Source organism: Pelodiscus sinensis, chromosome 19, assembly GCF_049634645.1.
Source record: "Pelodiscus sinensis isolate JC-2024 chromosome 19, ASM4963464v1, whole genome shotgun sequence".
Taxonomy (NCBI): Eukaryota; Metazoa; Chordata; order Testudines; family Trionychidae; genus Pelodiscus; species Pelodiscus sinensis.
The window spans coordinates 4,545,311-4,572,003 of NC_134729.1; the positions used below are offsets into that span (position 1 = coordinate 4,545,311).

The 26,693-nt window shown below is 63.7% G+C and overlaps 3 protein-coding genes across 3 annotated transcripts; 1 reads left to right on the plus strand and 2 right to left on the minus strand.

Annotated features, from left to right (window-relative positions):
- The first annotated feature begins 2,745 nt into the window (after positions 1-2,745).
- On the plus strand, positions 2,746-10,034 carry CD63 (CD63 molecule). Its single transcript, XM_075901950.1, has 8 exons — positions 2,746-2,903; positions 3,307-3,387; positions 7,421-7,609; positions 8,545-8,619; positions 8,747-8,839; positions 9,080-9,229; positions 9,325-9,408; positions 9,746-10,034. Exons 2-8 carry the CDS (start codon positions 3,322-3,324, stop codon positions 9,809-9,811), a joined length of 723 nt encoding a protein of 240 aa, XP_075758065.1. The 5' UTR covers positions 2,746-2,903; positions 3,307-3,321; the 3' UTR covers positions 9,812-10,034.
- A 1,937-nt stretch (positions 10,035-11,971) lies between these two features.
- On the minus strand, positions 11,972-21,032 carry RDH5 (retinol dehydrogenase 5). Its single transcript, XM_075901949.1, has 5 exons — positions 19,871-21,032; positions 16,705-17,026; positions 16,097-16,355; positions 13,069-13,232; positions 11,972-12,305 (listed from the first exon to the last, which is right to left on the minus strand). Exons 2-5 carry the CDS (start codon positions 17,015-17,017, stop codon positions 12,082-12,084), a joined length of 960 nt encoding a protein of 319 aa, XP_075758064.1. The 5' UTR covers positions 17,018-17,026; positions 19,871-21,032; the 3' UTR covers positions 11,972-12,081.
- A 309-nt stretch (positions 21,033-21,341) lies between these two features.
- Positions 21,342-26,408, minus strand: BLOC1S1 (biogenesis of lysosomal organelles complex 1 subunit 1). Its single transcript, XM_075901952.1, has 4 exons — positions 26,282-26,408; positions 25,711-25,783; positions 23,061-23,193; positions 21,342-22,014 (listed from the first exon to the last, which is right to left on the minus strand). The coding sequence occupies exons 1-4, from the start codon at positions 26,340-26,342 to the stop codon at positions 21,904-21,906; spliced, it is 378 nt and encodes a 125-aa protein (XP_075758067.1). The 5' UTR covers positions 26,343-26,408; the 3' UTR covers positions 21,342-21,903.
- Between the last annotated feature and the right edge of the window lie 285 nt (positions 26,409-26,693).

The following is a 26,693-nucleotide window of genomic DNA, read 5'->3' on the forward strand; positions in this document are numbered from 1 at the left end:
TGGCCTGGCTGCTGCCCTGTTGGGGGTCAGGCTTTCAGGGCTGGACCCGGCTCTTGCTCTGCCTGTGCTGGGCCGAGTACAAGGGGGCCCCCTGTCTCGGGGGTTTGTGCTGGGCCAGGTGCAAGGGGCCTGATCTCACTCGGGTGTCCATGCAGGGCCTGGCATTCACGGGCCCCTGGGCTTGGTTGGGACCCCTGCAGCTCCAGCCCCTCGGAAGGGCGTGCCTGGCCCGTGCCATGGGGTGGCTGCTCCCATAGGCCACGTACCACGCACTGTTTGCTTTTGGGTGACTGATCTGTGGAGTTCAACATCCCGGGTGTTTCCCTAGAAACAAGCCTGGTCTAGGCACGGTAGAGTCAGGCTGCCAAGTGCCCTGCAAGGATCCAGCCTTGGCACTGACGCAGCAGGTGTGTGTGTGTGTTGTGAGGAAATGGAGAAGTGGCAGGGGCGGGGGGGGGGGGCAGGGCTTGCCAACATGGGAAATTGGAGCAGAGAATTGCAGGGGAGTGGCCTGTGGGAGCAGTTCCCATTTTGGGCTGTTGTTCCCAGCCTCAGTAATTCCCCACCACCATAATTGACACTGCTGCTGTGTTCCTCCCCAGAGGTGGCTGCATTTCGGTGGTGGGTGGGCGGTCTCTGTGAGCCTCGGGATGGAGGCTGTAAACCACATTTAAAACAAAGGTTCTGCCCCGGCTCACAGCCCCCCGTCCTCCCAAGACTGACCCGGGCCTGCGATTGCAACGTAGCCGTAAAGGAAGGTGTGTCCTTTCCACGTTGACGCCAGCCCAGCAAGCCAGGGATTTTCCTGGGTAAAATGAAGTCACGTTCCACAGCAGCGCAACAACCAACAGACATTGTCTGCAGTCCCCAGAGGGGGAAACTGAGGCACAGAGCAAGCAAGTGACCTGCCCAGGGTCACAAAGCGAGGTGGGTGGAGCCAGCAGCGGCACCTGATGTCCAGCCCCCTGCACTGGCCATAGGGTAGAACCCAGGAGTCCTGATGCCCCCTCCTCCCGCCCTTCCTTCCCACACAGCTAAACTCAGCTGGATGGACGGGGCGGGGCTGCTGTGCCTGTCACTGGCCCAGGGCCCTCAGCTCCTGAGCAGGGGGGCCCGGTGCTGTCGGTTCGTTCACCTGCCGCAGGCCGCTGTGCTCCGGACCACGCTATCTGCAAGGGAAACCAAATCTGGCTCTCAGGTCACCTGCTTCCATGCCGGCGGAGCCGCGATCCCTGGGAAGCCGCCAGCCCAAGACAAACCAGGTCCTTTGGAATTGGCTGCCCCCTGCCCCGCTCTGCCTGGGGGGCCGGGGAGAATCACTGGGTCCCAGAGCAGAGCTCCCTTCGTCAGTTCTGGGCATGGGTCCGGAGGGGCAGGACGTGACCCTCCCAGGAGGTGCGGAAAGGCCTCACTAGGGGTCCGGGCTCACCATTGCATTGGGCTGGGAGGAGGGATTTGGAGGGTGCCCTTCTACTGCCGTGCAGGGGCCTGAGTTCCCAGGTTAAGGTCACAAGAGCAACCATTGGATCCTCCAGTGGGGCCTGGACGCAGCTGATGCACTGCTAGGTCAGAGGCTCCCCCTGGCTAGGTGGGGTTGGAGTTAATCTACCCCTGCCCCTGGAAACAATCTGGGCCTAACTTCTAACTGGAATGTGTCTGGGTCGGCTTCCAGCCAGCAGCCTGCAAGGACCCAGCGTTCAGCGACCTTCCCCCGCCAGCGCTAACTACACCGCACAAAGCCGCCGGCTCCAGCCAGGACAGACTCAGCCGGGGGCCGCTCGGCTTAGAGAGGAGCGAGGGGGGGATGTGAGAGAAAAGCAGGCCTGGGGCAGGGGGCTGTCTAGGGAGACATTTAAAGTGAGGTTGCCCCATGCTATTACAGGCCATCCTCCCTGTAAGTCCAAGATACGTTCCAGAAAACTTGGGCTTATAATGAAATAACTTAAAACAGGGATTTTTTCCCTGTGGCTGACTGGCTGATTTCCAGTTGAGCAAATTGGGTTTGGGGGATTTTTTGCCACGGCTTAAGAGGGGAGAACAGGAAGACTTATAACCCATCAGTTCCTACAAGCGTCAACGACTTTAGTGCAGAACCGCTGTACACCGGAGCGACTTAGAGCAGCAAGCCCTGTAACAGGCGGTGGATTTCATACCAAGGAGAGGCAGCCTGTTTTCATGCAACACAGTTAACCTGTGGGACTCACTGCCAGGGGATTTGTAACAGCCCAAAATATAACAAAAGGAGCCAGTTCATGGCTGACAACTGAGACTGTCAGGGCCGCAGCCCCATCTCTGGCCAACCTAACCCAATGACCGCCAAAGGCTGGGGCGGGGGAAAGTGGGGGGGGGGGGGGTCGCTGGTGGCTCATCCAGCAGCTGGTGGGGGCTGGATGGACCTTGGTCTGAGCGGTGCCCAGCTGGGTGCTTCCCACAGAAGCGGTTTCTAGAGTTGAGGAAGTTGCTGTTGATTCGTGGGGGACATTCGGGGGGGGGGGGGGGGGCGAGAGATTTCCAAGGGCCAAAGCCAAACCCGAGCGCGGCCGGGACCCACTGAGAGCCCAGCAATGGTTGGCTGCCCCCCAACTGTGTCCTCCAGCTTTGCAGGCCAAAGGGGCCGCGCGTGGGGGCACATCCCGGCTCTGTGGCATTCGCGTGGGGGGGGGGGGGGTTTGCAAACCAGCCCGGGGCGGGGCCGGAGCCGCCCACTCCCACGCCCACGCGTGGGTTTCCTGTTGACTCAGAGGGGTCACATGGTGCCGCCGGGCCCCTCCTGCTGCCTGCGCGGAGTTGGCGGAGCCGAGCCAGTCAAGTGACCCGGGAGCTGCGCTGCGCCCCGCAGGGAGGAGGCAGGAGACAGCTGGGCTGCGGGGAGGGGGCGCTGCGTTCCGGGAGCAAGACTGCGGGTAAGGGGGGCTCCGGCGTGTCTCGGGCGCTTTAGAAAGGGGGGAGCTGGGCGGGGGGCGAAGGGCCGACGGCCTCGACGGGCGGGGGAGAGGGAAGGAGGAGGAGCCCTGGCTGGGGGGGTCCTGCAAGGGAAGATCCGAAGGGAGGGTCCTAGCGGCGGGGGGGGGGGGGGGATTTCGGCGGGGGCGGGCCCCGGAAGGAGCAGGAGGTCCTGGCGGGGGGGGGGATTTTGGAGAGGAGGGGCCCCGGAGGGGGGAGCCGCGAGGCACCAGGCTGGGGGGCTGCAGGGTCTCCTACTTGCAGGAACGTGGGTTTGCCCGGGAGTAGGGGCCGGGGGTGCCCCCTCTGTCCCCCCGTCCCGCGGCTCTGAACTCTGTGTCCCCCCCCCCCCCCCCACCGCAGGCAGGCGGCGGCGCGATGGCGGTGGAAGGCTGCATGAGATGCGTCAAGTTTCTGGTTTTCTTCTTCAACTTCTTGTTCTGGGTGAGTCGGGCCTGGCGGCCCCCCCTCCCCGCGCTGGGGGCCCCGGGGAGGGGGGAGCCCCCTTGAGGTGACCCGAACTAGCTCCTAGGTCCGTCACCCCCTCCCGAGTGCCCCCAGACTCGCTGGGGGGTCCGGCTGACTCAGCAGTGGGCAGGGAGGTTCCAGCTGGGCTCTGGCTGAGGGGAGGGTCAAGCTGGAAAGTCCCTTGGGTCAGCTGCAAAATGTGACCCTGGAAGTGGGGGTCCGGTACCTCCCACACCCACACCCAGCTGGGCCTGAGCTGGGGCATGGCTGGGCAGCAGGGCTTGGGGGCAGGTTGTGTCCCAGCTGCCCTTGTAGCAGACCAGAGTCCAGGGTAGATGGGCCCAGGCTGAGGGCGATGTGCGGGGCCGGTTTAGCTCATTACAGACCAGAATCTGAGCCATGGGGCCCAGCTCCAAGTGAGCCTCTTTCCTTTGGGATCTGCGTTGGGGGTGGGCCCAAGACATGGGGCTGCCCCCTGGCTCCGGTGGGCTAATCGGGCTCCAGTCAGTCCTCCAAAGGGCGCTAAAACGCACAGAGCATCACTACTCGTTTTGCCACGGGGGCTAGTTCAGCATATGGGGGGGGGGGATCATGGAGGTGAGGAAGTTGGCTAGTGTTGTCGTGAACCTGCTGCCACCGAGTCACCCGGGACCAGACTCCCTGCTGTCCCAGCAAACTGGGACTCTTCCCCTGCAGTATAAGGTCTATGACAAACAGACTTGGGGTTGTGCAGAAGGCATAGTGTCACTCCCTTGGCGAGTGATGGCAGGCGGCTTCTCTGGAACACGTCCACAGATTAAAGGAGTTTCCGTTGAATGTGTCTGGAGGGTGAGAAACCAGTGCAGGAGTGGCGACAGGACTTTCCCCGGCCGCCCCCGGCTCCCTGCTAGGGTGAGGCACAAGAAAAGGCTGGCTGGGCCACAAGGCTTTTTCTGGTGCTCCCGGGCAGGAAACCTGCAAGGTGCCTGCTTGGAAATGGCCGACTCATTTGGAGGGTGTGGGTTGCAGGGGGCAGGTAGCTATCCCTTCTTAGGAGTCAGATGGGGAAAATGGGGTATCCTATCCCCCCTTCCTGAGGAGCTGGTGATTTCCTGCTAAGAGCCCAGCAGCTGCTCTGTTGATCTATGAGCAGCCATCATTAGGTTCCAGGGGCAACACCCCAACGAAGTCAGTGAATCACACCCAAGAGTGGCCACTGGAGACCTTATGCCTCAACCACATCTTCATGCCTCTTGAACTGCCCTGCAGGCAAATCCCAGAGCAGGCCTGGGGCCCTCACCTGCCCTGGACAGGTGCCCCCGCCTCCTGGGCAGCTGGGCCTCTGTCCCCTTGGCATCTCTGCTGGGCTGCCTTGGCCTGTGTGTGACTCAGTGTCCAGCGTCCCTGGGGCTAGGCTGGGTGCTAAGGGCCCCAGGGTGCTGGAGGGGAACTGCTGAGGTGCTGGGCCCCCCCACCCGTGAGATGCTATCACAGCCCCAGGCACGTGCCACACGGCCAAGGGGAAGTGGCTGGTGGGGAAAGAGCTGGATGGCCAACGGTTCTGGGCTTTGATTGTAATCAGGCCACGATTGGCCAACAGACCGGGCTGGAGGGGAGGGGGCCGCAACTGCCCCCGTCTCCGGAGGGGCTGAGTCACCCCTCACAGGCTGGCCAGGGGCCCACTTGCTCAATGGCCGGAAGGAGCCAGGCCCTGTGTCCCAGCCCCACCCAGCCAGGGAGGAAGGACCTTGGCTGTGAGGCGGGGGGCGTGTGCGGGGACCCCGGACCCAGTGGCACTGGGGGAGCAAGGGGCGGCTGGGTCCGTAACTCCCCACTGCCCTGCATGGACACTCCCTGTGGCTTCTCCCTGTGCCTGGTAACCTGACCCGCCCTCGGGGAGGGGCTCCAGGGAGCAGCCTGGTGCTCTGTTTATCCTCCGCCCATGCTCCCTGGCAGGTAAACACACCTGGGCCCGAGCGCCAGACTTTCCCCGGGTGCGGATCCCTGGGCCCAGCTCCCTCCTGATGGAAGGACCTGGCTAGGGGGTCTCTGCCTGGCGCCCCAGCTCCCTTGGCACCAGCCACCTCTGCTCTGACCACTAGTCATCACTCTCCTCCCGGGGCCTGGCTCCCTGCACCCTCCCCACCGTAGCCCGCCCCAGGGAGGTGGGACGTGGGGGCCAGGCCTGCACCCCAGGGCTCCCGGCCAGCAGCAGCCGGAGGCGAATTGCTGCAGGACTCTCATCCTTGGTGGGGGAGGGGGGAGGTTGAGGCTAACGTGGCATCTGCCCAGCCCTGTGTGACGGAGCTAGTATCCTCCCTGGGATCCCAGTGTGCCGGAGCCGGTGTCCGCCTGGGATCCCGGGCAGGGGGAAGGGGGGTGTCGTCCTTGGCATTAGCCCCTGTGGTGGGAGAGCCGGTGCCAGGATCCTCTCCCCTCTGCGAGGCCCCAGCCCTCCCCCCGCACCGCGATCAGGCCGGAAACCCAGACTGAGCAGACGGCGTCACTAACCGCCTCCCCCGTCCTGCCGCGGCTGTGCTGGAGGGGGGCAAGGCGGACGGGCTGGGGGGGTTATTCCCCGCTTAGTGACCCCAGGCCGTGTTGGGGGGAGGCCTGTCCTCCCATAGGGTTTCTCTTGTGGTCACATGCCCCACCCCTGTGGGTTCCAGCTGGTCCCGGCCGGGGCTGAGCAGGAAGCAAAGGGAAGCCCTGGATCACGGTGTGTTGTGTGTTGTGTTGTGGTGTGGGGTGTGTGTGTGTGTCTCCCAAGAGGTTACAACACTTAGACCTGGGGGGGGGGGGCAAAGGCTGGGTCCCTGGCCCCTCAGGCTCTGCTGCCCCCAGCTCTCTCCTGCCGGTACCAAGTTGCCCCCAGATCCACCAGATGGGGGAGGGGCCTATGATCCACCTTTGCCCAGCAGAGAGGTGTGGGGCAGGCCCCCTGAATGCCCCCAGGGAGTAGGACCAGAGCATCTTGGTCCCTGTTTGCTTCTGCCCAGAGTGAGTCGTCTCTCCCTCCTCCCCAGCCATGCGTCCAGGAAATGATCCTGCACAGCCTCTCCCCCCCAGCCCCGGCCTCCCCAGGGGTTGGCATCTCTACCCCTCGATCCCAGCTGAGCGGGCGGCAGTGGGTGGAGTCTGTGCAGCCGCAACTGGGTCTGAATTCCTTGGGCGGGGAAAGGTAAATAGGCCGGGCAGGGCTGTTTGGGAAGGAGGTGGTGGCTGTCAGGGGAGGGGGGGGTGTTCTGGGGAAGGAGAGCACATGGGGGTGAAACTCTGAGTTTGTGCTTTGAGATCCGCTGGCTGGATGGGGAGAGGAGGAGGCCGCAGGGCCTGGGTCTGTCTGTGGGTCTCTCTCTGGGGCCGGGCAGGGCTTACCTGGCACGTCTCACCCCTCTCCTTGCTCCAGCTTGTTACCGAGGGGGGAGAATCTCTCTGCCCGCCCCCGTCTGGCGTCTGAGATGCCACCCAGGCAGCTACTGGAATCCAGGGTGTTTGCCTGGCCTTGCCCAGCATGCCTGGGGGTTGGGGTGTGAACCCCAGTGTCCTGGCTGCATTCCGGCTGCGGGGAGAGGTATCCCCAAATCTCCGAACCCAGGAGGAGGGGATGCTGGGCAGGCCTCCGGGGAAGGGGACCCCTTTCTCCAGCCCACTTGCTGTGAACCTGCCCCTCCTCAGAGGCTCAACGTTTCTGCCTGGCGGGTGCCTCGGTGTCGTTGAGGAATCGTCAGCTCTTGCAGCAAAGAGAGGAGTTCCTTGAGGATGGCAGGAGTGGCATTTTTCCACAAGCCACCCTGGCAGCAGGTGACTCTCCATCTGCCTCCAGCAGTACGGGGCTGTGACACGCAGCTGAGCAGGTCAGGCGCCATCCAGCAGAGATGTAGGCAGCACGTTCTTGGCTCTGGTGGGGTCTGGGGCACTTGTTTACTGGGTGTGGGAGGGGTGGGGAGTGTAGGGGTGGGGCATGCCCCCAATGGGACCCTGCACCGCACTGACCTCCCTCCCCCCCACCCCCCGTTTCTCCCCCCAGCTCTGCGGCATCGCCCTCATCGTCATCGGGATCTATGTGCAGATTGAGCTCAACAACACGCTGATCATGAGCAGCGCTTCGGCCTCGGGCGCCCCCATCGTCATCATCGTTGTGGGGGTCGTCATCTTCTTCGTCTCCTTCTTCGGCTGCTGCGGGGCCTGGAAGGAGAGTTACTGCATGGTCACCACGGTGAGGGAGGGGGCACGGCGATTGGCAGAGCTAGGGGGGCGGGGAGCCCAGGGAGGGAGGGAGGGAGGGGCAACACCAGGGCATGGGGGTGGGGAGCCCAGGGTGGGCGTGGGGGGGGCTACAAGTCAGGAGTGAAGGACAACACCAGGGCATGGGGGTAGGGAGCCCAGGGTGGGCCTGGGGGGGCTGCGGGTGGGGAGTGAGGGGCAACACCAGGGCATGGGGGTAGGGAGCCCAGGGTGGGCCTGGGGGGGCTGCGGGTGGGGAGTGAGGGGCAACACCAGGGCATGGGGGTGGGGAGCCCAGGGTGGGCGTGGGGGGGGCTACAAGTCAGGAGTGAAGGACAACACCAGGGCATGGGGGTAGGGAGCCCAGGGTGGGCCTGGGGGGGCTGCGGGTGGGGAGTGAGGGGCAACACCAGGGCATGGGGGTAGGGAGCCCAGGGTGGGCCTGGGGGGGCTGCGGGTAGGGAGTGAGGGGCAACACCAGGGCATGGGGGTAGGGAGCCCAGGGTGGGCCTGGGGGGGCTGCGGGTGGGGAGTGAGGGGCAACACCAGGGCATGGGGGTAGGGAGCCCAGGGTGGGCCTGGGGGGGCTGCGGGTGGGGAGTGAGGGGCAACACCAGGGCATGGGGGTAGGGAGCCCAGGGTGGGCCTGGGGGGGCTGCGGGTGGGGAGTGAGGGGCAACACCAGGGCATGGGGGTAGGGAGCCCAGGGTGGGCCTGGGGGGGCTGCGGGTGGGGAGTGAGGGGCAACACCAGGGCATGGGGGTAGGGAGCCCAGGGTGGGCCTGGGGGGGCTGCGGGTAGGGAGTGAGGGGCAACACCAGGGCATGGGGGTAGGGAGCCCAGGGTGGGCCTGGGGGGGCCGTGGGTGGGGAGCGAGGGGCACCGCTCACCCCACTCTGCATTCTCTCCCCCCCCACCCCCCCGCAGTTCGCCATCTTGCTCACCATTATCTTCCTGGTGGAGATTGCAGCTGCCATTGCCGGGTACATCTTCAAGGACAAGGTGAGCGTGTAGCCGCGTGTGGGCCCCACGATGGGGGGGGCCTTGCTTGGCGCTGCTGGGGGCAGGGGAGCCCACAAGGGGGCCGCCCTGTCCCAAATCCTCCCTCTCACTCCCCTCCCGCCCCCAGGTGCGCACGCTGCTCCATGACGGGCTGGAGGACGGGATGAAGAAATACAATGACTCAGTTGTCCGGCAGGCCATTGACGACCTGCAGAAGGAAGTGAGTGGGGCCAGGCGCTGCGACCTTTGACCTCTGCGACCGGTGGGGCGTTGCAGGCCCTGGTTCCAAATGCTGGACCGAGTTTTCCCTCTCCCAGCTGGGGAGGAAGCCCAGGAGTCCCGACTCCCAGGAGTCCCGACTCCCAGCTGCCTGATCTAACCACTAGACCTTGTGCCCCTTGACGTGCCAGGGTGGGGCTGGGTAGCTCCTGTTTGCTCTGACGTGCTCTCTTCTTTGCAGTATTCCTGCTGCGGGGTCAATAACTACACAGACTGGTTCTCCATCCCCCCGTTCAAGGCCAACAACAGCGTCCCCAGTTCCTGCTGCTGGGCGAACGCTACCTCCCTCGACACCTGCGGCCGTAATCCGCCTCAGTCCATCAACACCGGGGTGAGTTCCAGCCTAGGGCTGCAGGGGGCTGGGGCACACAGGGCGAGAGCAGACGGGGCAGGAGCCCTGAGCTGCCCCTCTGTCTTCCCTGGCAGGGCTGTGTGAAGAGCATCGAGGCCTGGCTGAGGAAACACATTGTGATCGTGGCGGCCGTGGCGCTGGGCATCGCCTTCTTTGAGGTACCGAGCACTGCAGAAGGCAGCCTGGGGGGGCTGCGGGCGGGGTAATCCCCTGCCCGAGACCCTCCAGCTGGGCTGGGCGTGCAGCTGGGGGGCCAGTCAGGGAGCTTGGAGGGTGAGTGAAGGGGGGGGCAAAAGTCACAGGCTCTGGGGGGTGGGAGCAGGAAATCCTCCCTCGCTGAGAGGGGGTGGGAGGCCTGGTGGGGTGGGGGGAGGCACCGATCTCTGCCCCCGAATGGCAGTGTCCAGGCGGTTGGGTGGGGGCTGCGGCAGGCCGAGGGTTAAAGCCTGGGGGTGCTGGCATTGCGGTTGGCTGACGTGCTGTCTCCGCTTGCAGCTCCTGGGCATCATCTTCGCCTGCTGCCTCATGAAGGGCATCCGCAGTGGCTACGAGGTCATGTAGCCAGCCGGCCGGCGGGTCCAGTCCCTCCCCAGCCAAGGCTTCCGGGGTGCTGCGGTTTCCTGGCTCGGGGGTGGGGCGGGGTGAGGTGTCTGCCCCTTTAAGCCATCAGACCCGCCTTCTTTCCAACGCGCCCCCTGGTGGGCAGCTCCTGTCTCGCAGCTGGTACCGTATTTCCTCTGACGGACGGGCAGCAGGTGCCTTAAACGTTTGCCAACCCCTCCCCTTTTTTCTTACTTTAGCTGTCCCTCCCTCCACCTGCCTGGTGTTGGGGGAGGGAAGCCTGGGGGGGTCTGTCTCTGGGGGATGTGGTGGTGGGGGCTGGGGGAGCTGTAATATTTTGAAAATAAAGAGCTTCCCCGGATTGCTCTGTTCTGCTGCCTCTTGGGCCCATCTGGTTCCGGGGTCCTGCGGTGGGGGGAAAGCAGGAGACCTGACCTCATACGCCCCCCACTCCCCACCCTCTGGTTTCAAAGTCTGCGAGGATTCTCCCCCCCCCCCCCCCCCCTCCCTTGAGAATTTAAAGCCAAAGCAGCCCCTGCAGGGCAGATTTTTTTTTTTTTTTTTTTTTTTTTTTTTGCTGGGGCGAGGGAGGCAGGTTCCTGCTGGTGCCATGGCTCTAAGTGCCCCTGGGGCAGAGGATGTGGAGCTCAGTGGGGTGGGGCTGGGGTGGGGTTGTGGGTCAGGATTGAGGGGCTTCACAAGGGCTTGGGGAGGGGGCAGGGGACCTGGGCTGAGTGCGAGCAGTGCCTCCACCCAAATGTTAACTGCTGCAGTGCAAGGAGGGGAGGAGCTGGCGGCAGGGCTTGAGAATTCCCGAGGGGGGGCTCCCCTGGTCTCTCTGACCCACTGAGTCCTCAGCCTCCCAGCCCCTGCTTGCCCTTGTAGCCCAGGCCAAAGAGGGAGCTGAGATGAGCGGTGACCGCACACCAAGAATCAATCCCCTGGGCTGGTTGATTCTGTGTTTCACGGGTGGCACCTCCTTGGAAGCATGGTGGGAGGGGGCTGGACTTGTTCCCCACCCCACCCCCAGTGTCAGACTTTTCAACCCCTGAAGGTCTCTGGCAACTGTTGCCATGGAAACTTGTCCTGGCCACTCCCCTCAGGAAGGGTCATGCTTCCTTCAGCAGGAACAGTGCGGGGGGGGGGGGGGGAAGCCAGCGGGGGCCCCCAGGGGCTGGGTGGAGCCCTGCTGTGAGAGCCTGGCCCCATACATGCCAGTTGAAGCCCTGGGGCTGTGGGGGCCCCGTGGGGTGGGACCCGGGGCAGGGGGTGAGGAGTCCCTTCCACCAATGGCTCTGCTGTAGCTGGCCCTGCCCCCAGCCCTGCTGGTGCCCCTCACTCCCACCCCACAGCCCCTGCCAGCCCAGCCCTGGGCTCCCCCCAGCCCTGCCGGTGCCCCTCACTCCCCACCCGCAGCCCCTGCCAGCCCAGCCCAAGGGCTGCTGGCTGTGCAGAGACACTGGCTTTGGCTCCTCCACGCTCGGCTGTGGTGCAAACAGGAAATTGGCTCTTGTCTATCCCGGCCCAGGGCTGGCATCACCTGGAGCAGAGAGGACCTGCCCCTGCAGCAAGGGGAATGTGGGTCTGGGGCACCCTGCCAACTGGAGGTGGGGCTCAACTTTTGCCCCCTGTGCCCCACAGTGTCCCCTCGGCCCCCCCCAGCCATAGGGGAGGCCCGGCCCTGCTCCAGCTCAGCACCCCCTGCCCTGAGCTGTCCCATAGCTTTGCCCCCCTTTGCTCATGGTCATGGGCACTTGGCTTTGCTTACTTGGCTCCCCCCCATGTGCTGGGGGTGGTCGCTGAGGGGTAAATGACATTTACTCTCTCCCAGCTGGGCCCCCTGCTGGTCAAATGTGGGGTTGCAGGGCAGGCAACTTACTCAGTTCTCAGCCTTGCTGGTGCAAGGCCCAGGGCTGGGGGCCAAGTTGTGGGCCTGGCCTTTACCTGGGACACAGCCAGTGGCCTGAACAGTGCAGGCACCAGTCCAGGGATCCGCTGCCCAGCCAGGGGGTGGGACTCTGTGAAAGCTCCGGGAGGCGCCCAGCCTGGGGTCCTGCTTTCTGGGGTCCCAGCTGGGCTGAGAACTTTGGACTCCTGATTTTCCCCCTCGGAGCAAGGGCCTAGCAGGAGGCCGGGAACAAGAGCTGAGGGGGCCAGGCCTGGTGTCCCTGGGGGGGCTGGTTTATTTCCAACAGGCGTTGGGGGGCCGGATCACATTCCTTGGGCTAAACCCCACAGATGGTGCCCTCCCCTCCCCCGCAGGGCCAGGGCTAGCGCACGCGGTGGGCCGGCTTCGGCAGGATCGTGGCCAGCACGAAGTCCACCACGCAGGCCGGGAGGTAGGAGGCCGGCAGCCAGAGCAGCTTGGCGTCCCAGCCGGCGCTGTAGCGGGTGCGCGGGTGCTTGGCCTGCAGTGCGTGCTCCATGCAGTTGGTGACCTTGCTCAGGTCGGGGTCGCAGATGAAGTTCATGATGAGCCGCTGCACCTTCAGGTCTGGGAAGGAGGGGGCTGGTGAGGGGCAGTGGCCAGGAGGGGGCAGGGCTGCACTTAGCCCTTTCCCCATGCACAGCTTCCATTCCTGCCCCCTGGGCCAGTGGCCACATGCCTCCCTCTTCTGCCCCCACGGGTGTTCCCCACTCCTTGTGTTACAGGATGCTCGCACGGGGATGGAGTCCCCTCCGAGTGAGTTGCAGCCACCTCTGGGCTGGGATACGGCAGCTGTTTAGACAGGGAGCCCTTGCCTGGCACTGGGCATTAACCGCCTGTGCGTGTGGTAGGGGTGGGAGGTGTTAGCTGGGCATGGAAGTTTAGGACAGGAAGTGAAGGCAGCTCCTGTGTCCAGTGCAAGGCATAGCACTTCCTATCTCATCAGGGCCATGATTTTTCTCATGTCCCCCTGCTCTTCTCCACTTCTCTTCTGCACCATCAGGAACACCCAGTGGGGGCCCCCCCCAGCAGTTGGGAGGGGTTCCCCATTTGGGAGACCTGCCTGGTGGCTACAGAGGGTGGACTGTGACAGATGGAGGGGCCACTGAGCAGGCACAGCACGGCTGACTGTCTCCTGGGTGGCACCAGTCCTGTTCTGCAGCTGGGGAAACTGAGGCAGGGTAGCACGAAAGTGACTGGACTGGGGATTAAACAGAGTGAAGGATGGGAAGGAACCAGGCCCCCGTTCCTGGCCTGTGACCTGCACACCCCAGCACAGGAAGCCGGGGGATAGCCGGGGGGGCACCCGCTGGCCAGCCCCAGCACTCACACTGCTTGAAGAAGTCCTCCCCGTAGCTCTGCCGGGCCTCCGGTGTCATCTGGTCCCACAGCTGCTGCAACGATGCCTCGATGGTGTCCAGGCTGGTCACGGCCGTTTTGAAGAACCCGGGTTCCACGATGGAGACCCGCACGCCGAAGTGGTACATGTCCCGCCTGCGGAGCACAGGAGTGAGTGGGCCTGCTGGGACACGCCCCCGGCCCTGCGACAGCCAAACCCAGGGTGTTAACTCTGTGGCCAGAGCAGAGAGCCAACTCTCCGGAGGGGCGTGATGAAGTGGGGACTCTGTTGGCTCCGTCGTGTTGCATGGGATTTCTACTGTCCTGTAATAACCCCAGATATGTGTGTGCCTCAGTTTCCCTGGCCACTGCACCAGTACCTAGATGGGGATGGGAATTTCGAGTGTGACTCCCATTGAGGGACACAGTGGCTGATGCTTCCTGTAACCTGAGCCTGGGAGGGGAGCATGACCAGGTGACCTGCTGCTCACAAACAGGGTGGATCTAGTAGGGGAAGTGGATGTGTGTGGCAACCTGGATAACAATGACCATGAGACGGTTGAGTTCAGGAAGAAAGGAGAACAGCAAAATACACAGCCTGGACTTCAGAAAAGCAGCCTTTGACTCCCGCAGGGGACTGATGGGCAGGATCCCCTGGGATGCTAACATGAAGGGGAAAGGAGTCCAGGAGATCTGGCAGTATTTTAAACAAGCCTTATTGAAGACACAGGAACAAACCATCCCGATGCGCAGCAAGAAGAGCAAATATGGTAGGCGACCAGCTTGGCTTAGCAGGGAAATCCTTGGTGAGCTTAAACACATAAAGGGAGCTTACAAGAAGTGGAAACTTGGCCAGGTGGCCAGGGAGGAGTATAAATATGTTGCTCGAGCATGCAGGGGAGCAATCAGGAAGGCCAAAGCGCAATTGGAATTGCGACTGGCAAAGGATGTGAAGGGGAACAAGAAAGGTTTTTACAGGCATGTTAGCAATAAGAGGGTGATCAGAGAGGATGTGGGGCCCTTACTGGAGGAGGGAGGTAACCTAGTGACAGATGATGTGGGAAAAGCTGAAGTACTCAATGCTTTCTTTGCCTCTGTCTTCACAGACAAGGTCAGCTCCCAGACTCCTGCACTAGGCAACGCAGCTTGGGAAGGAGATGGGCAGTCCTGGGTGGAGAAGGAACAGGTTAAGAACTATTTAGAAAATCTGGACACACACAAATCCATGGGTCCGGATTTAATGCATCCAAGGGTACTGAGGGAGTTGGTAGATGTCATTGCGGAGCCTTTGGCCATTATCTTTGAAAATGCGTGAAGACCGGGAGAGGTCCCGGACAATTGGAAAAAGGCAAATGCAGTGCCCATCTTTAAAAAGAGAAGACAGACAATTCAGGGAATGACAGACCAGTCAGCCTCACCTCGGTCCCTGGAAAAATCAGGGAGGAGATCCTCAAGGAATCCATTTTGAGGCACTTGGAAGAGGGGAAAGCGATTAGGATGGATTCACCAAGGGCAAGTCATGCTTGACCAATCTAATCAGCTTCTATGATGAGGTAACTGGCTCTGTGGACATGGGGAAGCCAGTGGATGTGATATACCTTGACTTTAGCAAAGTTTTTGATATAGTCTCCTACAGTATTTTTGCCAGCAAGTTAAGGAAGTATGTATTGGATAAATGGACTGTAAGGTGGATAGAAAGCTGGCTAGACTGTCGGGCCCAATAGGTAGTGATCAACAGTTTCATGTCTGATTGGCAGTCAGTTTCAAGGGAAGTGCTCCAAGGATTGGTTCTAGGGCCGGTTCAACATCTTTATTAATGACCTGGATGAGGGGGATGGATTGCACCCTCAGCAAGTTTGCAGATGACACTAAGCTAGGGAGAGAGGTAGCTACACTGTTACAGCCTAGGGACCGGCTGGCTAAGCAGCAGTTCAGCAGAAAAAGACCTGGGGATTCCAGTGGATGAGAAACTGGATATGAATCAACAGTATGTCCAAGAAGGCTAATGGCATATTAGGGTGTGTTAGGAGGAGCATTGCCAGTAGATCTAGAGAAGTGATTATTCCCCTTTATTCAGTATTGCATCCAGTTCTGGCTCCCCCCACTATAGAAAGGATGCGGACGCAGTGGGGAGAGTCCAGTAGAGGGCACCCACAGTGATGAGGGGGCTGGAGCACATGACCTACATGGAGACGCTGAGGGATTTGGGCTTGTTTAGTCTCCTGAAGAAGGTTCCAAAGAGGATGGAGAGAGGCTGGTCTCAGTGGTGACAGGTGACAGTATGAGGAGCAATGGCCTCAAGTTGCAGAGGGGGTGGTCTAGGTTGGAGATTAGGAAAAGCTATTTCCCTAGGTGGGAGGGGAAGCACTGGGCTGCGTTCCCTAGGGACGGGGTGGACTCTCCATCCCTAGAGGTGTTTAAGTCCCGGCTTGACACAACCTTGGCTGGGATGGTTTAGTTGGGTTGGTCCTGCTTTGGGCAGGGGGTTGGACTTGGTGACCTCCTGAGGGCCGTGCCAGCCCTAGGACTCTCTGACACCATTCCTCCAGGACACTGGACCAAGGAGGAGGCAGGGCTGGCTGCCGGGCAGGGACCGGTGAGTGTGAGGTAGCCTGGGCTGGTTTAGGATACAGGGAGGTGGCCCAAGCTGGGTTGTACTGACAACCCCTGGTTCCTGCACTGACAAGTCTGTTCTATGCTGCATCCCCGCGGACTAAGAAACCTTCTCTTCTACCTGCCGTCCGAGAGTCCCATCTGGCTGTGGAGGGGGTGCAGGGCCCAGTGACTCCCCACACCTTGGTGATAGGGTGCCACAACAAGGAAGGGTAGAGGGCAGGGTTATAAGCCAGGAGTCCTGGCTCCCGGCTCCCCCTGCTCTGTCTATTGAACCCCACAGCGAAGGTGGGAATCCAGCAGTCTTGGCTCCCAGCTGGTCCCGCAGCAAGGCATGGGGGGTAACCGTGGTCTGTTCTTAGGGGGCACCTCCCTGCGGCCTAGGCCAGGGGCAGGGTGGGGCTCACCGCAGGCTGTCGGAGAAGGCCTCCACGGTGTACTTGGAGACGCAGTAGCCGCCCCCGTTGGCCGAGAGCCGCCCCAGCACGCTGGACGTGTTGACCACGCGGCCCCGCGCCCGCTTCAGCAGCGGCAGGAAGGCCAGGGTGACCTCGATGAGGCCGAAGGTGTTGACGGCCAGGACCTGCTGGAAATCCTGGATCCGCATCCACTCGGTGGGGCCGATGGGGTTCGCCACCCCAGCGTTGTTCACCAGCCCGAAGAGGCCTGGAAGAGAAGCCGGGCTGGAGTAGCCGGGATCTTCCCCCTCAGAACCCCCCACCTGAGCCACCGCCTTGCCCCCTGCAGAGAACCCCCCAGCCAGTGTCCCTGTGCCCCCCGGCACCTGCTTCTGAGAGCCCCCCCAATCTGTGCCTCTCCAGCTGGGAGCCCCCAGCCAATGCTACTGCTCCACCCCCACAGTGCACCCCCCCAGCACCTCTGCCCTGCTCCCCACAGCACCCCCTTCTGGGAGCCCTGCCAGCCAGTGCTCCTGCCCCCTACTGCGCCCCCTGCTGGGAGAGGCCAGGGCTGGAGTAGCAGGGCAGCCCCTTCCCTTCCGCCTCCCTCTGCTCACCTTTCTCCCCCACCTCAGCCCGCACCCACGCCACGGCGCGCTGGATGCTCTCGGAGCTGGTGATGTCGAGCAGGGTGGCGCGCAGGCTGGCGGAGCTGGCGCGCTGCAGGTTGTCGGCCCCCTTCTGGGTCAGGCAGCCAGCCAGCACGCGGAAACCCTTCCGGTCCAGCCGCCGGGCCAGCAGGTGCCCGAAGCCCGAGTCGCAGCCCGTGATGAAGACGTGCTTGTCATGGACGCTGGCCAGGGTCTGGCGGTCCCGCAGGTACCAGCCTAGCGCCCACACTAGGGCCACCAGGCCCATGTAGACCCACATGGCTGGCACCTGCAGCCAAACACACTAGCCTCAGAACTGGACTGCTGAAGGGGTAGGCCAAGGAACCTAGGCATCCTGGGGGGGGCCTCCCTCTGTTGCAACCACTAGACCACACTTCCCCTGCCTGGGGCTGAGAAGAGAACCCAGGAGACGGTGCCAGTCACGGTTGGAGACTGGAAAGGCCAGGCACCTGCCTACTGGCTGCACCTTGGCCTCGCGCCCTGAGCCAGGTGAGTTTTTATGGGGGTGGGCTAATGTCCAGTGGGCAGGGGGCATCGTGGGTCTCAAGGAGGTGGGGGAGGTGCTGAGGCCCTTGGGGTCCAAGGCTGTGGGTTGCTGCTGGGTTTGGAGTGAAGGTGCTGGAGCTACCTGTGAGGAAACAGGGTGGGGGGGGTTGCCTACATTGGGGCTGGCACCGGCTGGAGGGAGACTGGGGGGGTCCTGCCCTGCATGGGGGCTGGCACAGGCTAGGGGTGGGGACTGGCTGGAGGGAGGCTGGGGGTCCTGCCCTGTGTGGGACCGGGCACGGAAGTTGCAGGGCAGGCAGAGGGGGCAGGGTGCGGGCTCCAGGCCTCCATTCCTGGCACCATGCTCCCCGGCAGGTCCTGGGACCATCGCTGGGGTCCTGGGACCATCGCTGGCAACATGGCAGTACAGGAACCCCCCCCAACGTTCCCTTCCCCTGCCAGTGACTCATGGCTCAGTCCTCCCCCCCACTTACAGCCACCCTCCTGGGAGGAGCCCAAGAGCCCCCCCCCGCCACAGCTCCCCCTTACCCCCCACAGGGCCAGTCTCCGTGACAACCTGCCTGAAGTAGGACGGGCATGGCTGGGCCGTGATGGGGATTAGCTGGGATCAGCGCGTCAGAGGCTGACTGGCTCCCAGCTCCCATGGGGAGGGGTAAGCGGCCTGTTCCAGTGATGGGGAAACTGAGGAACAGCAGGGCTGGCAAAGTCTGAAATGGTTCCCAGCCACCAGGAGTCAAGGGGCAGGCTTGACCCCCCCCACGCCCCCAGCTCGGCACAGAGCAAACCTGGCCACTGGCTGTCAATGGGAGTGTCAGTCCCGGCCGCCCTGGGCTCGCTAAACCCGCTGGACTCCATATGGGGCAGGGAGGAGGGTGCCCGGCTGCCTCTGCTAATCCCCAGGCTCAGGGTGTCAGTACCTGGCCCCGTGTGTCTCCTGCTCCCCGTGTTGCTCATGTAGGTGGCCTGGAATGGGTCTAGCAGAGCCATGTCGGGTGCTTAGCTCCCCCTGGCCCAGGGCCCTGCCACCATGCCGGGGGCAGAGGAGGGAAGCCCAGGGCCCCCGTGTTTAGAGGCCAGGAAAAGGCTGGGGTAAGCCCCCAGGGACAGCCACTGTGGGTCAGTGCACGGGACCAGTCACTGCCAAAGGCTGTAAGATCCCCATGGCAGAGAGAGGGGAACCGGGCTCTGGAGGGGACCAGCACAGGGGGGTTACTCTGGAAATAGGACCCAGAAGCCCTAGCACCCCATCCCCATGGGCCCACTCTAGCCCCCGGGGAGCCTGCCTTGAGCTTGGGAAGGACCATGGGGTACAGCGAGATCTGGGTTCTGCCCTGGAGGCACCGGGCGGGGGGGGGTGGGAGGCTCCCTTGTCCCCCATCACTGAGCCTTGCACCCCTCGCTGCTGCTGTGGGGGGGGGGGCATGCCCCACAAGAACCCAGGTTCTACCCTGGGCTGCAGGTGGTGGGCGGGGCTCCCAGCAGAGGGGCGGGGCTCGCAGGCGTAGCTAAGGGATGAGGGTTCCCCCCATTCCCTGGCTCCGGGGGCAGAGCTGGGCCAGCTGCCCCATGCCCTGTGGCTGGGGGGGTATTACCAAGGGGGATTAGAGCTGTGTCCCTGAATCCCCTTAACAGCGAGCAGCCCAGCCTGGGAGGAGGTTTCATAACCTGCGGGGAGCTGGGTGCGTCTCACTGGGAATGGGGTTGGGGCTGGCCCAGGGTGGGCTGTGGAGTTCTGCACCTGGGAATGGGGGGCTGCAGCCAGGTTGTGCCCCCCACATTTCCCTGGTGTGTGTGTGTGTCCCCGCCCGCCCAGCAGTCACTGGTGGGTTATTTTCCTTCGCCCCAGGGGGAGCCCAGCCAGGGTAGGCCCGGTCCTGCCTGCTCCCAGCATTGGAAAGGTTAACGGAAGGGCAGGCCCTTATCCAGGGGCCCAGCCTGGCTGGGACCCACCACATCTCCCGGTGGCAAAAGGACCCTGGCTCGGCCCCGGCCACAGGCAGCAGGATGCGGGAACAGCCAGCCCCCTGCTCCTGGCTGGTACAGCAGGGATACACTTGGGGGGAGGGGCCACTCACTCCCAAGCTCCCCCCTCCAGCTGTGCCCATCCATGGCCCAGGGAACACATGGGGCCAGGTGCCACACAACAGGCTGGGTAGCGAGATGCCCTTCCACCGTAGTTGCCAAAGGGGGGTGCGCATGTTGTGTTCCGGGGGTAAACTGAGGCACACAAGGGGGGAGGCTTGTCCATGATCCCAGCTCAACACCAGGAGTCCTGATGCACCACCTGGGCTTCCAGCCCATGCACAGCCCTGCTAGTGCCCCCCCCCCCCATCAGCTTTGCCACCCTGCAGCCTGAGTGGGGATTCACAGGGGGAAATCCAGGCTAAGCCCCTCACCCTGTCCCTGACCTCATCTGCCCCCTAGGCCCTGCAGCCCCCAGCACGTGATGGCCCAGCATCACCCCAGAGTGGGGCCCTTGGCATAGATCCAGCTGCCAGCCCCCACCTGCCCAGCCTGGCTGCCTCCTCCCTCCCCCGCCGGCCCTCCTGCTGCCCCCCACAGCCTGCCCTGACTGGCCTCCCCACCCTGCCTTTGCCTCACATACCTCCCTGCTGTTCAGATCAGCCCTGAGCTGGTGCCGTGGAAGTTGGGGCTGGGTCCTTCTGCGCGAGGCTGAGCAACAAGTTCTGCTCTAGCCAAGTGTGGGGAAGGGTGGATTTTCCAGCCCTCCCTCTTCCTCCCGCACAGGGCGTGTCCTGCGAGCCCAGGGTTAACCCCTGTGGCCCTGCAGAGCCCCCCAGCAGGAGTTGGGCACAGGGGGCAGTGCCAGGGCAGGGGTGGCTCTGTGTCAGGCCAGGAGGCAACAGTGGGGCCCTGCACCCACATACCATGTGCGCCCCCACGCAGGCAGAGAGAGGGGAACCGGGCTCTGGAGGGGACCAGTTTGCCCAGGCCAAGCACAGGGAGTGTGACTGAAGGGGCGAAGGGTAAGGAGAGGGCTGGACAGGAGATGCCAGGAGCCTGCCATGTTGTACCCACTGTTGGGGGGCTGTAAAGTGACCCTGCTTATTGCCCCGGGTGTGCCCAGCCAACGAGGGGGGTGGGAAGTCAAGAATGGTGGCACCAGGCTAAAGCACAGGCCTGGGGTCTAGGCCTAGCAAGACTCTGAGGGTCTCTCCTAGCACTGGGAAGGAAGTGGGGACTAGTGGTTAGAGCAGACAGCGAGGTTCTGTCCCCAGCTCTGCTCTGCCTCCAAGCACAATCGCTCTGTGACTCAGTTTCCCCTCCGGTACAGTGGCCTCTCCAGACTGGAAATCCTGCTGCACGGGTGGGGGAGGAGCAGCTGCCCCCCCGCCAATGCATGTGACAACGATGAAGACAAGCCAGGACAGCCTGGGGCTCCAGGCGAGTTCCTTTCAAAGGGGACTATGGGGATGGAGGGGTGGGAAGGGGGCCCCAATGGCTGGGCAGAGCAGGAACTTCCCTGCCCAGGGCCCCAGGCCCAGCCCAGCCATGCAGGGGGGCAGACCCTGCATGCCCAGAGCACATGCTGAGCATGGGGCTGGGGCGGGATTAGCGGGCACCCGGCTCACACGGCTCCTTTGTCCAGGACTCAAGGCGCCTCAGAGGCGGATTTAAGTGTGAAAGAGGATTTGGGGGGCGGGAACTGAGATCCGGCATTAACTCCCCCTGCCCGCGGGGCAGGCTCCGGGAGAGCCAGCACTTCTGTTCCCCCCCCAGCTCCCCCGCTGGCAGCTGCCTCCAGCCAGCGCTCCTGCCCCGTTCCCCCCAGCACCCCTGCTGGCAGCTGCCCTCCTGCCAGCACCCACTCCCCACAGTGTCCCCCACTGGCAGCTGCCCCTAGCCAGCGCTTCTGCCCCATTCCCCCCGGCAGCTGCCCCCATGCTACCCCCTGCTAGCTGCTGCTCCTAGCTAGCATTCCTGTCCCATTCCCCCTGGCCAGTGGAGGGAACAGCTGCCCCCAGCCAGTGCTTTGCCCCATTCCCCCCAGCACCGCCTGCTGGGAGAGCCTGGGAACCCCTGACCCCATCTCCCCTGCTTGACAGGCAGCCTGGTCTGGTTTAACTGATGTGTTTTATTCCATTCCCCAGCCTAGCCCCCATGCAGTCCCACACTGGGGCATTTGCTGGCCCCACGGCAAGGGGGCACAGGCTCCCCCTCCTATCAGAGTGTCCCTCCCGAGCCAGCCACCCCCTGTGGCAAGCCACTTCTCTGGGCCTACAGCCAACAGCTCCCTCCGTGGCCGGGCACCAGATGGCCCCGCAGCCACCGGGTGAGAGCAAAGCCCCTGTGGCTGGCAGGATGGCAGAGGCTCAGCAGCCGCAGGCCATGGCTCCCCTGGGGAGGACAGTGCAGGGGACAGCCCTCACCTGGGCTCAGGGGTGTGTGTGATGCAGGATGGGTCGTTTCTCCCTAGCTCCCCCAGCACAGGGAGCAAAGAGCTGGGCCGTTACCACTGTCCCTCAGCGTCAGGTGAGGTGCTGCCCAGGGGACCCCTGGGATCTTGCCTGGGCTAGCGAGGAGGGGGGAAGAGGCAGTCCAAGCGGTGGCGGAGAGCGTGGCAGCAAGGCAGAGGCAAAGCCCAGCTCCTGCCTGGCTGGGGGCCTGGGCCAGGGCTCAGGAGCCAGAGGGCTGCAGCTGCCCCTTGCAGACGTACTCCAGGGCCGTGGCGATGGTCCGCATGTCCATCTCGATGCTGCGCGCCCAATTCTCCACGTCGCCAATCTCCTGTGGGGCAGAGGAGACCTCAGGGCCCTGCTTGTCGGGATACGGTGGGGTCCACAAGCAGCAGGCTGGGCTGTGCATGCCCTGGGTGCAGTTTCCCTACCAGGCCAGCAGGTGGCGCACGTCCCTCATTTATATTAGCACCAAGTGCAGGAACGAGGTGACCAGCAGGGGGAGCTGCAGCACCACAGGATCCACCCCCCCCCCCCCCGCAGGTGCCCCTCACCCCCAGCCTGCAGCCCGTGCCAACCTAGGTCTGAACCACCCCTTCTTTGCACCCTGCCAGCTGAGGCTGCTCGACTCGTGGCACCCTGCAGTGCACAGCGTGAATGGCACAGGGGCCCTGGGCCAGCAAAGGCAGGATCCGGCCAGCCTCGCGCTGCTGGGGGCACCCCTGGCCTCGCCCGCGCCAGGCAGACGGGCTATCTGGCGCCCAGGCCGCAGGCGGGCGAGGCTGAGGGGGAGGTAGTGCTGGGCACACGGCCATGCCAGCCCTGCAGAATGGGCAAAGGGGGCGCGTGGGGTGGCTCAGCCTTTGTGTGGCGAGGAACGCCGTCCCGCCTCTCCCCACAGCCGCCGGGCACAAAGCCGGCTTTCAGGGCTCCGGCCAAGCCAGGCTCAATGGGCCAATTCTCTTGGAGAGTCTGGTGCGGGCAGGCCAAAGGGAGAATAAACCCTGAACAAACGGCTCTGACTAGCCAGCGTGGGGGGAGAGCGGGGGCGCAGCTCCAGCAACGCCAATGGCCACGTGACGGGGCATAGGGAGATGGGCAGGGCGCTAGGGGGTCCCAGGCCTGTGTCACCAACCAGCTATCTCCACCCTGCTCCACACCATTCCCGCACCCTACAGCCAAAGGATCCTGGGAAACAAGCCCCTTCCCAGCTGATAGACCTATGCTCCCCTCTGGGGGCCATTCCCAGCCCCGGGCTGGAAGCCAGAGGGGGCTGGGTGAGGGAGGTTTCCTGGAGGTTTCTCCGCCCTCGGGGAGGCAGGGCAGGAGGTCGCCCACTCCGCTGCGCGTGTCCTAGGCAGGGCAGGGTGGACAAACCTTGAGTGCCTGGTTGAAATTTTCCACCATGCTGATCCACTGGCCCGTCTGCTTGGCGAACTGGGCAGCTTGGATCTGCAGCGTCTTCACCTCCTGGTCCAGCTTCCTCTGGTTCACGTAGGCCTGGGCCACCCTGCGCAGGCAGGAAGGCAATTGGTTCCCGGCAGGGCCCATCCCAGCCAGCCCCTCTACACCCACCTCCGTGCCTCCCCCTTCGGCCCCCGCAGCGACTGGCCGGGGTCCAGAGGCCCAGGATGGGGCAGACCTCGGGGGAGCTCGCCCGGAGCGGGGCGGAGGCAAACGCTGAGAGTCTCAGGCTGGGGAAGTTCCCAAGCCGGAGCAGCTTAGCGGCTCGCAGCATCTGGGACCCATTAGCAGGCCCTGGGAGCATCTGGTTCTCATCAGGCCAGGCAGCACGGGCAGGTGAAAGGCAGCACACGGGCCACCAGGTGAGCCAAGAACACAGCAGGGCCGCTGGAGGGAGGAAGGGATCCTGCCAGGGGCATGCCAGGCAAGTAGACCCAGGCCCTGGGGGAGGCACGTGGCCTGGGCCAGCTTCAGCGCTCATGGGCTGGATGGCAGAGCAGCCCCCTGGCAGGTACACGAAATGGACTCGCAGTGGTGAGGCTGGGAATGGGACCAGGACTCCTGCCTCCTAGACACCCTGCTCTAGCCACTAGCCTCTGCAGCTCCCGTCTCTCCCCAGGGATGCTTCAGCCTCTCTGCTCGGGGGTGGTTAGCACTGGGGGCCCTTTCCATGGAGAACAGGGCTAGCCAGCTCTTATTGTCCCACCTGGCCCGCGGAAGCCAGCAGGGCTGCCCTGGCATCTCAGGCACAGGGGCTGGCAGGCGTGGCCCACTCAGACAAGTTATTTTCCCTAGGGACTAAGAACAGGGAGCTCCAGGCCTAGCAGGGGAGGAGCCTGCCTTAGAGGAGTTTGTGTGGCAGGGAGCGCTTGGAGACCACGTAACGCCCAGCCCAAGGGGCATGGAGTGCTGGCAGCAGGGCCCCCAGCTCTGCAGCCCTGCGCGGCTGGCAGCAAGCCCCAGATCACTGGGCTGCGGGTGCCCGGAGGGCTGGCGCCTTTGCTAGGGTGAGAGCCGAGGTCATGGTTGCAGGGGTTCAGCGAAGGGGCAAAGAGCCCAGCTGCCTCTCGGAGCCCCCCAGGGAACCCGCAGCATGACGCTGACCAAAGCCTTTATACCAAGCCCTTTGCTGGCAGGGAGCTCAGGGGCTGTGTCCCTGCCCCGCAGGGGAGCCCCTTGGCCAGGTGCCCACGGAGGGAGCGGCTAGCTGCCCAGAACCATGCGGCATGTGCCCTTCCTGGCGCAGGACTCGCTGCCCTTGGCACATTGCTTAATGCAGCCGAGCTCAGAGCGTGGCTTCGACGTCCCCTCTGCCAAACTGCTTCCTGCACTGGTGGGGGAGGGGGATCCGGACAGGGAAATGTCCCATTCAGAAGGCTACACAGGCATTTAGCCCCCAGCCCCAGCGAGAACCATAGGGGGCCAGAGAGGACCCAGGGGAAATATGCCCCCGAGCACCACACAGAGCGGGACCCCACCACTCACCTGGGCCGGAAACCCAGAGCATGAATTTTAGTGCTGCTCAGAGATTCAAGATTCACAGCCCTGAGACTTACCCCCCTCGGGGCTGTCCCCGGCCTCAGCCGACCAGCTTCCCCCTTCCCTGGGCAGAAGATGGGGACCCGGACCCATGTATTCGTCTGGCTCTGTGATGTGAAGGGGTCACGTCCCAAAAGCACATCGCTATCCCCACTCCGTGGTGGGCAGAGGCCTGCAAACTCATGACACCCAGGCCATTAAGCAGCTTGGGCAAAAGATTTCACGTCCCATCATGACGAGCAGTACAAGCCCCGCTCGGGCCATGTACCCCACCAGACCAAGGCTTTCCCGTTAAGAGATGGGCAAGTGCCTGAATTCAGCTTAATTAACCAGGTAACGCCATGACGACGGGCTCCTGGCCTTGCCAGCTCTACTCCATTTGCTCTCACCACCTGATCCTCTGGCCTCAGAGACACCCTCCCCCAACGGCCTGCTAGTGCTGACTCCAGGGCTGAAGAGGGGCACCCAACAGGATGGATTTCCTGCCAATGCCGGAGCCAGCTGGCACCAAAAGCAGGGCAGAGCACAGGGTGATTTAAAGACGGGTGTTGTGGAATGAAACCCAGGCTTCCTCCAGGCCCCCCAAGCAGAACCAAGCCCCGTGGAGAAAGTGAGAGTGAACCACCCCCCGCCCCTTTCATTTACAACAAAGGTTGCTAGGCTGGGCGTCCCCTATACAGCTGCAGAACCAGGCTCCCTCTGACCATCACCCAGGAGACTAAGCACGGTGCGTTTCAGTCACCATGCCCCAGCCAAACCTTTGGCCTCCCAGTGCAGACTGCCCACGAAGTGCCAGCCGAGTGGGCACTGGACTGAGCCCTGCAAAACTCATGTCACGTAGCCCACTGGGCAGACCAGAGACAGCAACGGCTTTCACTTGCAGTTTCCCGGGGGGTTCCTGGAAATCCCATTCCTGTCCCAGGGCTGCACCAGTGAAGTGCCCATCACTGTGTCCCAGGCAAGACATGCTCCAGCCTTGGCTGCACCCAACACTGCTGAGGGGCCGGGCAGCTTTGCCACTCACCCTACGTTCAGGTGGTCTGTCAGGGCCTCGGTCAGGCAGGTTGCTGCAGCAATGGCCTCTCGCCGTCTCCGCTCTGCAAAGGAAAGGCTCCAGCTCCTTAGAATGTGTGCCGAGAGGAACCCCAAGCCCCCTGGAGCTTTCTAGACTAAGGCATTGAGCTAGTTCTAGAGGGCGAGGGACCTGGGGCCAGCGTGTGGGTGCAGGGTGGGCTCCATCCCCGGCTCTGGGGGGCCACAGCCAGGACGCCTGGGGCCGGGGCCAGACCAGGGCGTTTTGGGCTGATGGGGGAGTCCTGGGTTCTGCATCCCTGGGAGAGCAGCGTCCCGGCGGCGTGACTCAGTTTCCCCACCCGCAAAGCAGGGCCCAGCCCCGCCCCGCCCCGCCCCCTCCAGGCAGGGAGCGGGGGGGGGGGGCGGAACCAGCTGGGGCTGAGTGACAGGCTCGGCCTCCAGTGACGTCACGAGAACACTAGCGGTGTCAGAGCAGCCTCGGGGCGGGGCACCCGCGAGGGACCCAGACCCGGGCTGGGGAGCGGCGGTTGCCATGGAGACGGTGGGGGGGGGGGTCTCACCTTGCAGCTCGCGACGCTCGCTCTGCTTGGCCTGGTGCTCGCGCAGCAGCCGGGACAGCATGGCCGGGCCGGGCGAGCGCGGGCACGTGACCGCGCCGCCACGTGACCGACCGGGGCGGGGCGATTGGCTGGGGTGGGGGGGATGTGATAGGGAGGGATTTGGGCGATGTGGTGGGAGGGGCATTGGGGGCGATGCTGCGGGGGGGGGTCATGGGGTGGGAGGGGCATTGGGGGTGATGCTGCGGGGGGGTCATGGGGTGGGAGGGGCATGGGGGGGATGCTGTGGGGGGGGGTTATGGGGTGGGAGGGGCATTGGCGGGTTGCTGCGGGGGGGGGTCATGGGGTGGGAGGGGCATTGGGGGGGATGCTGTGGGGGGGGTTATGGGGTGGGAGGGGCATTGGCGGGTTGCTG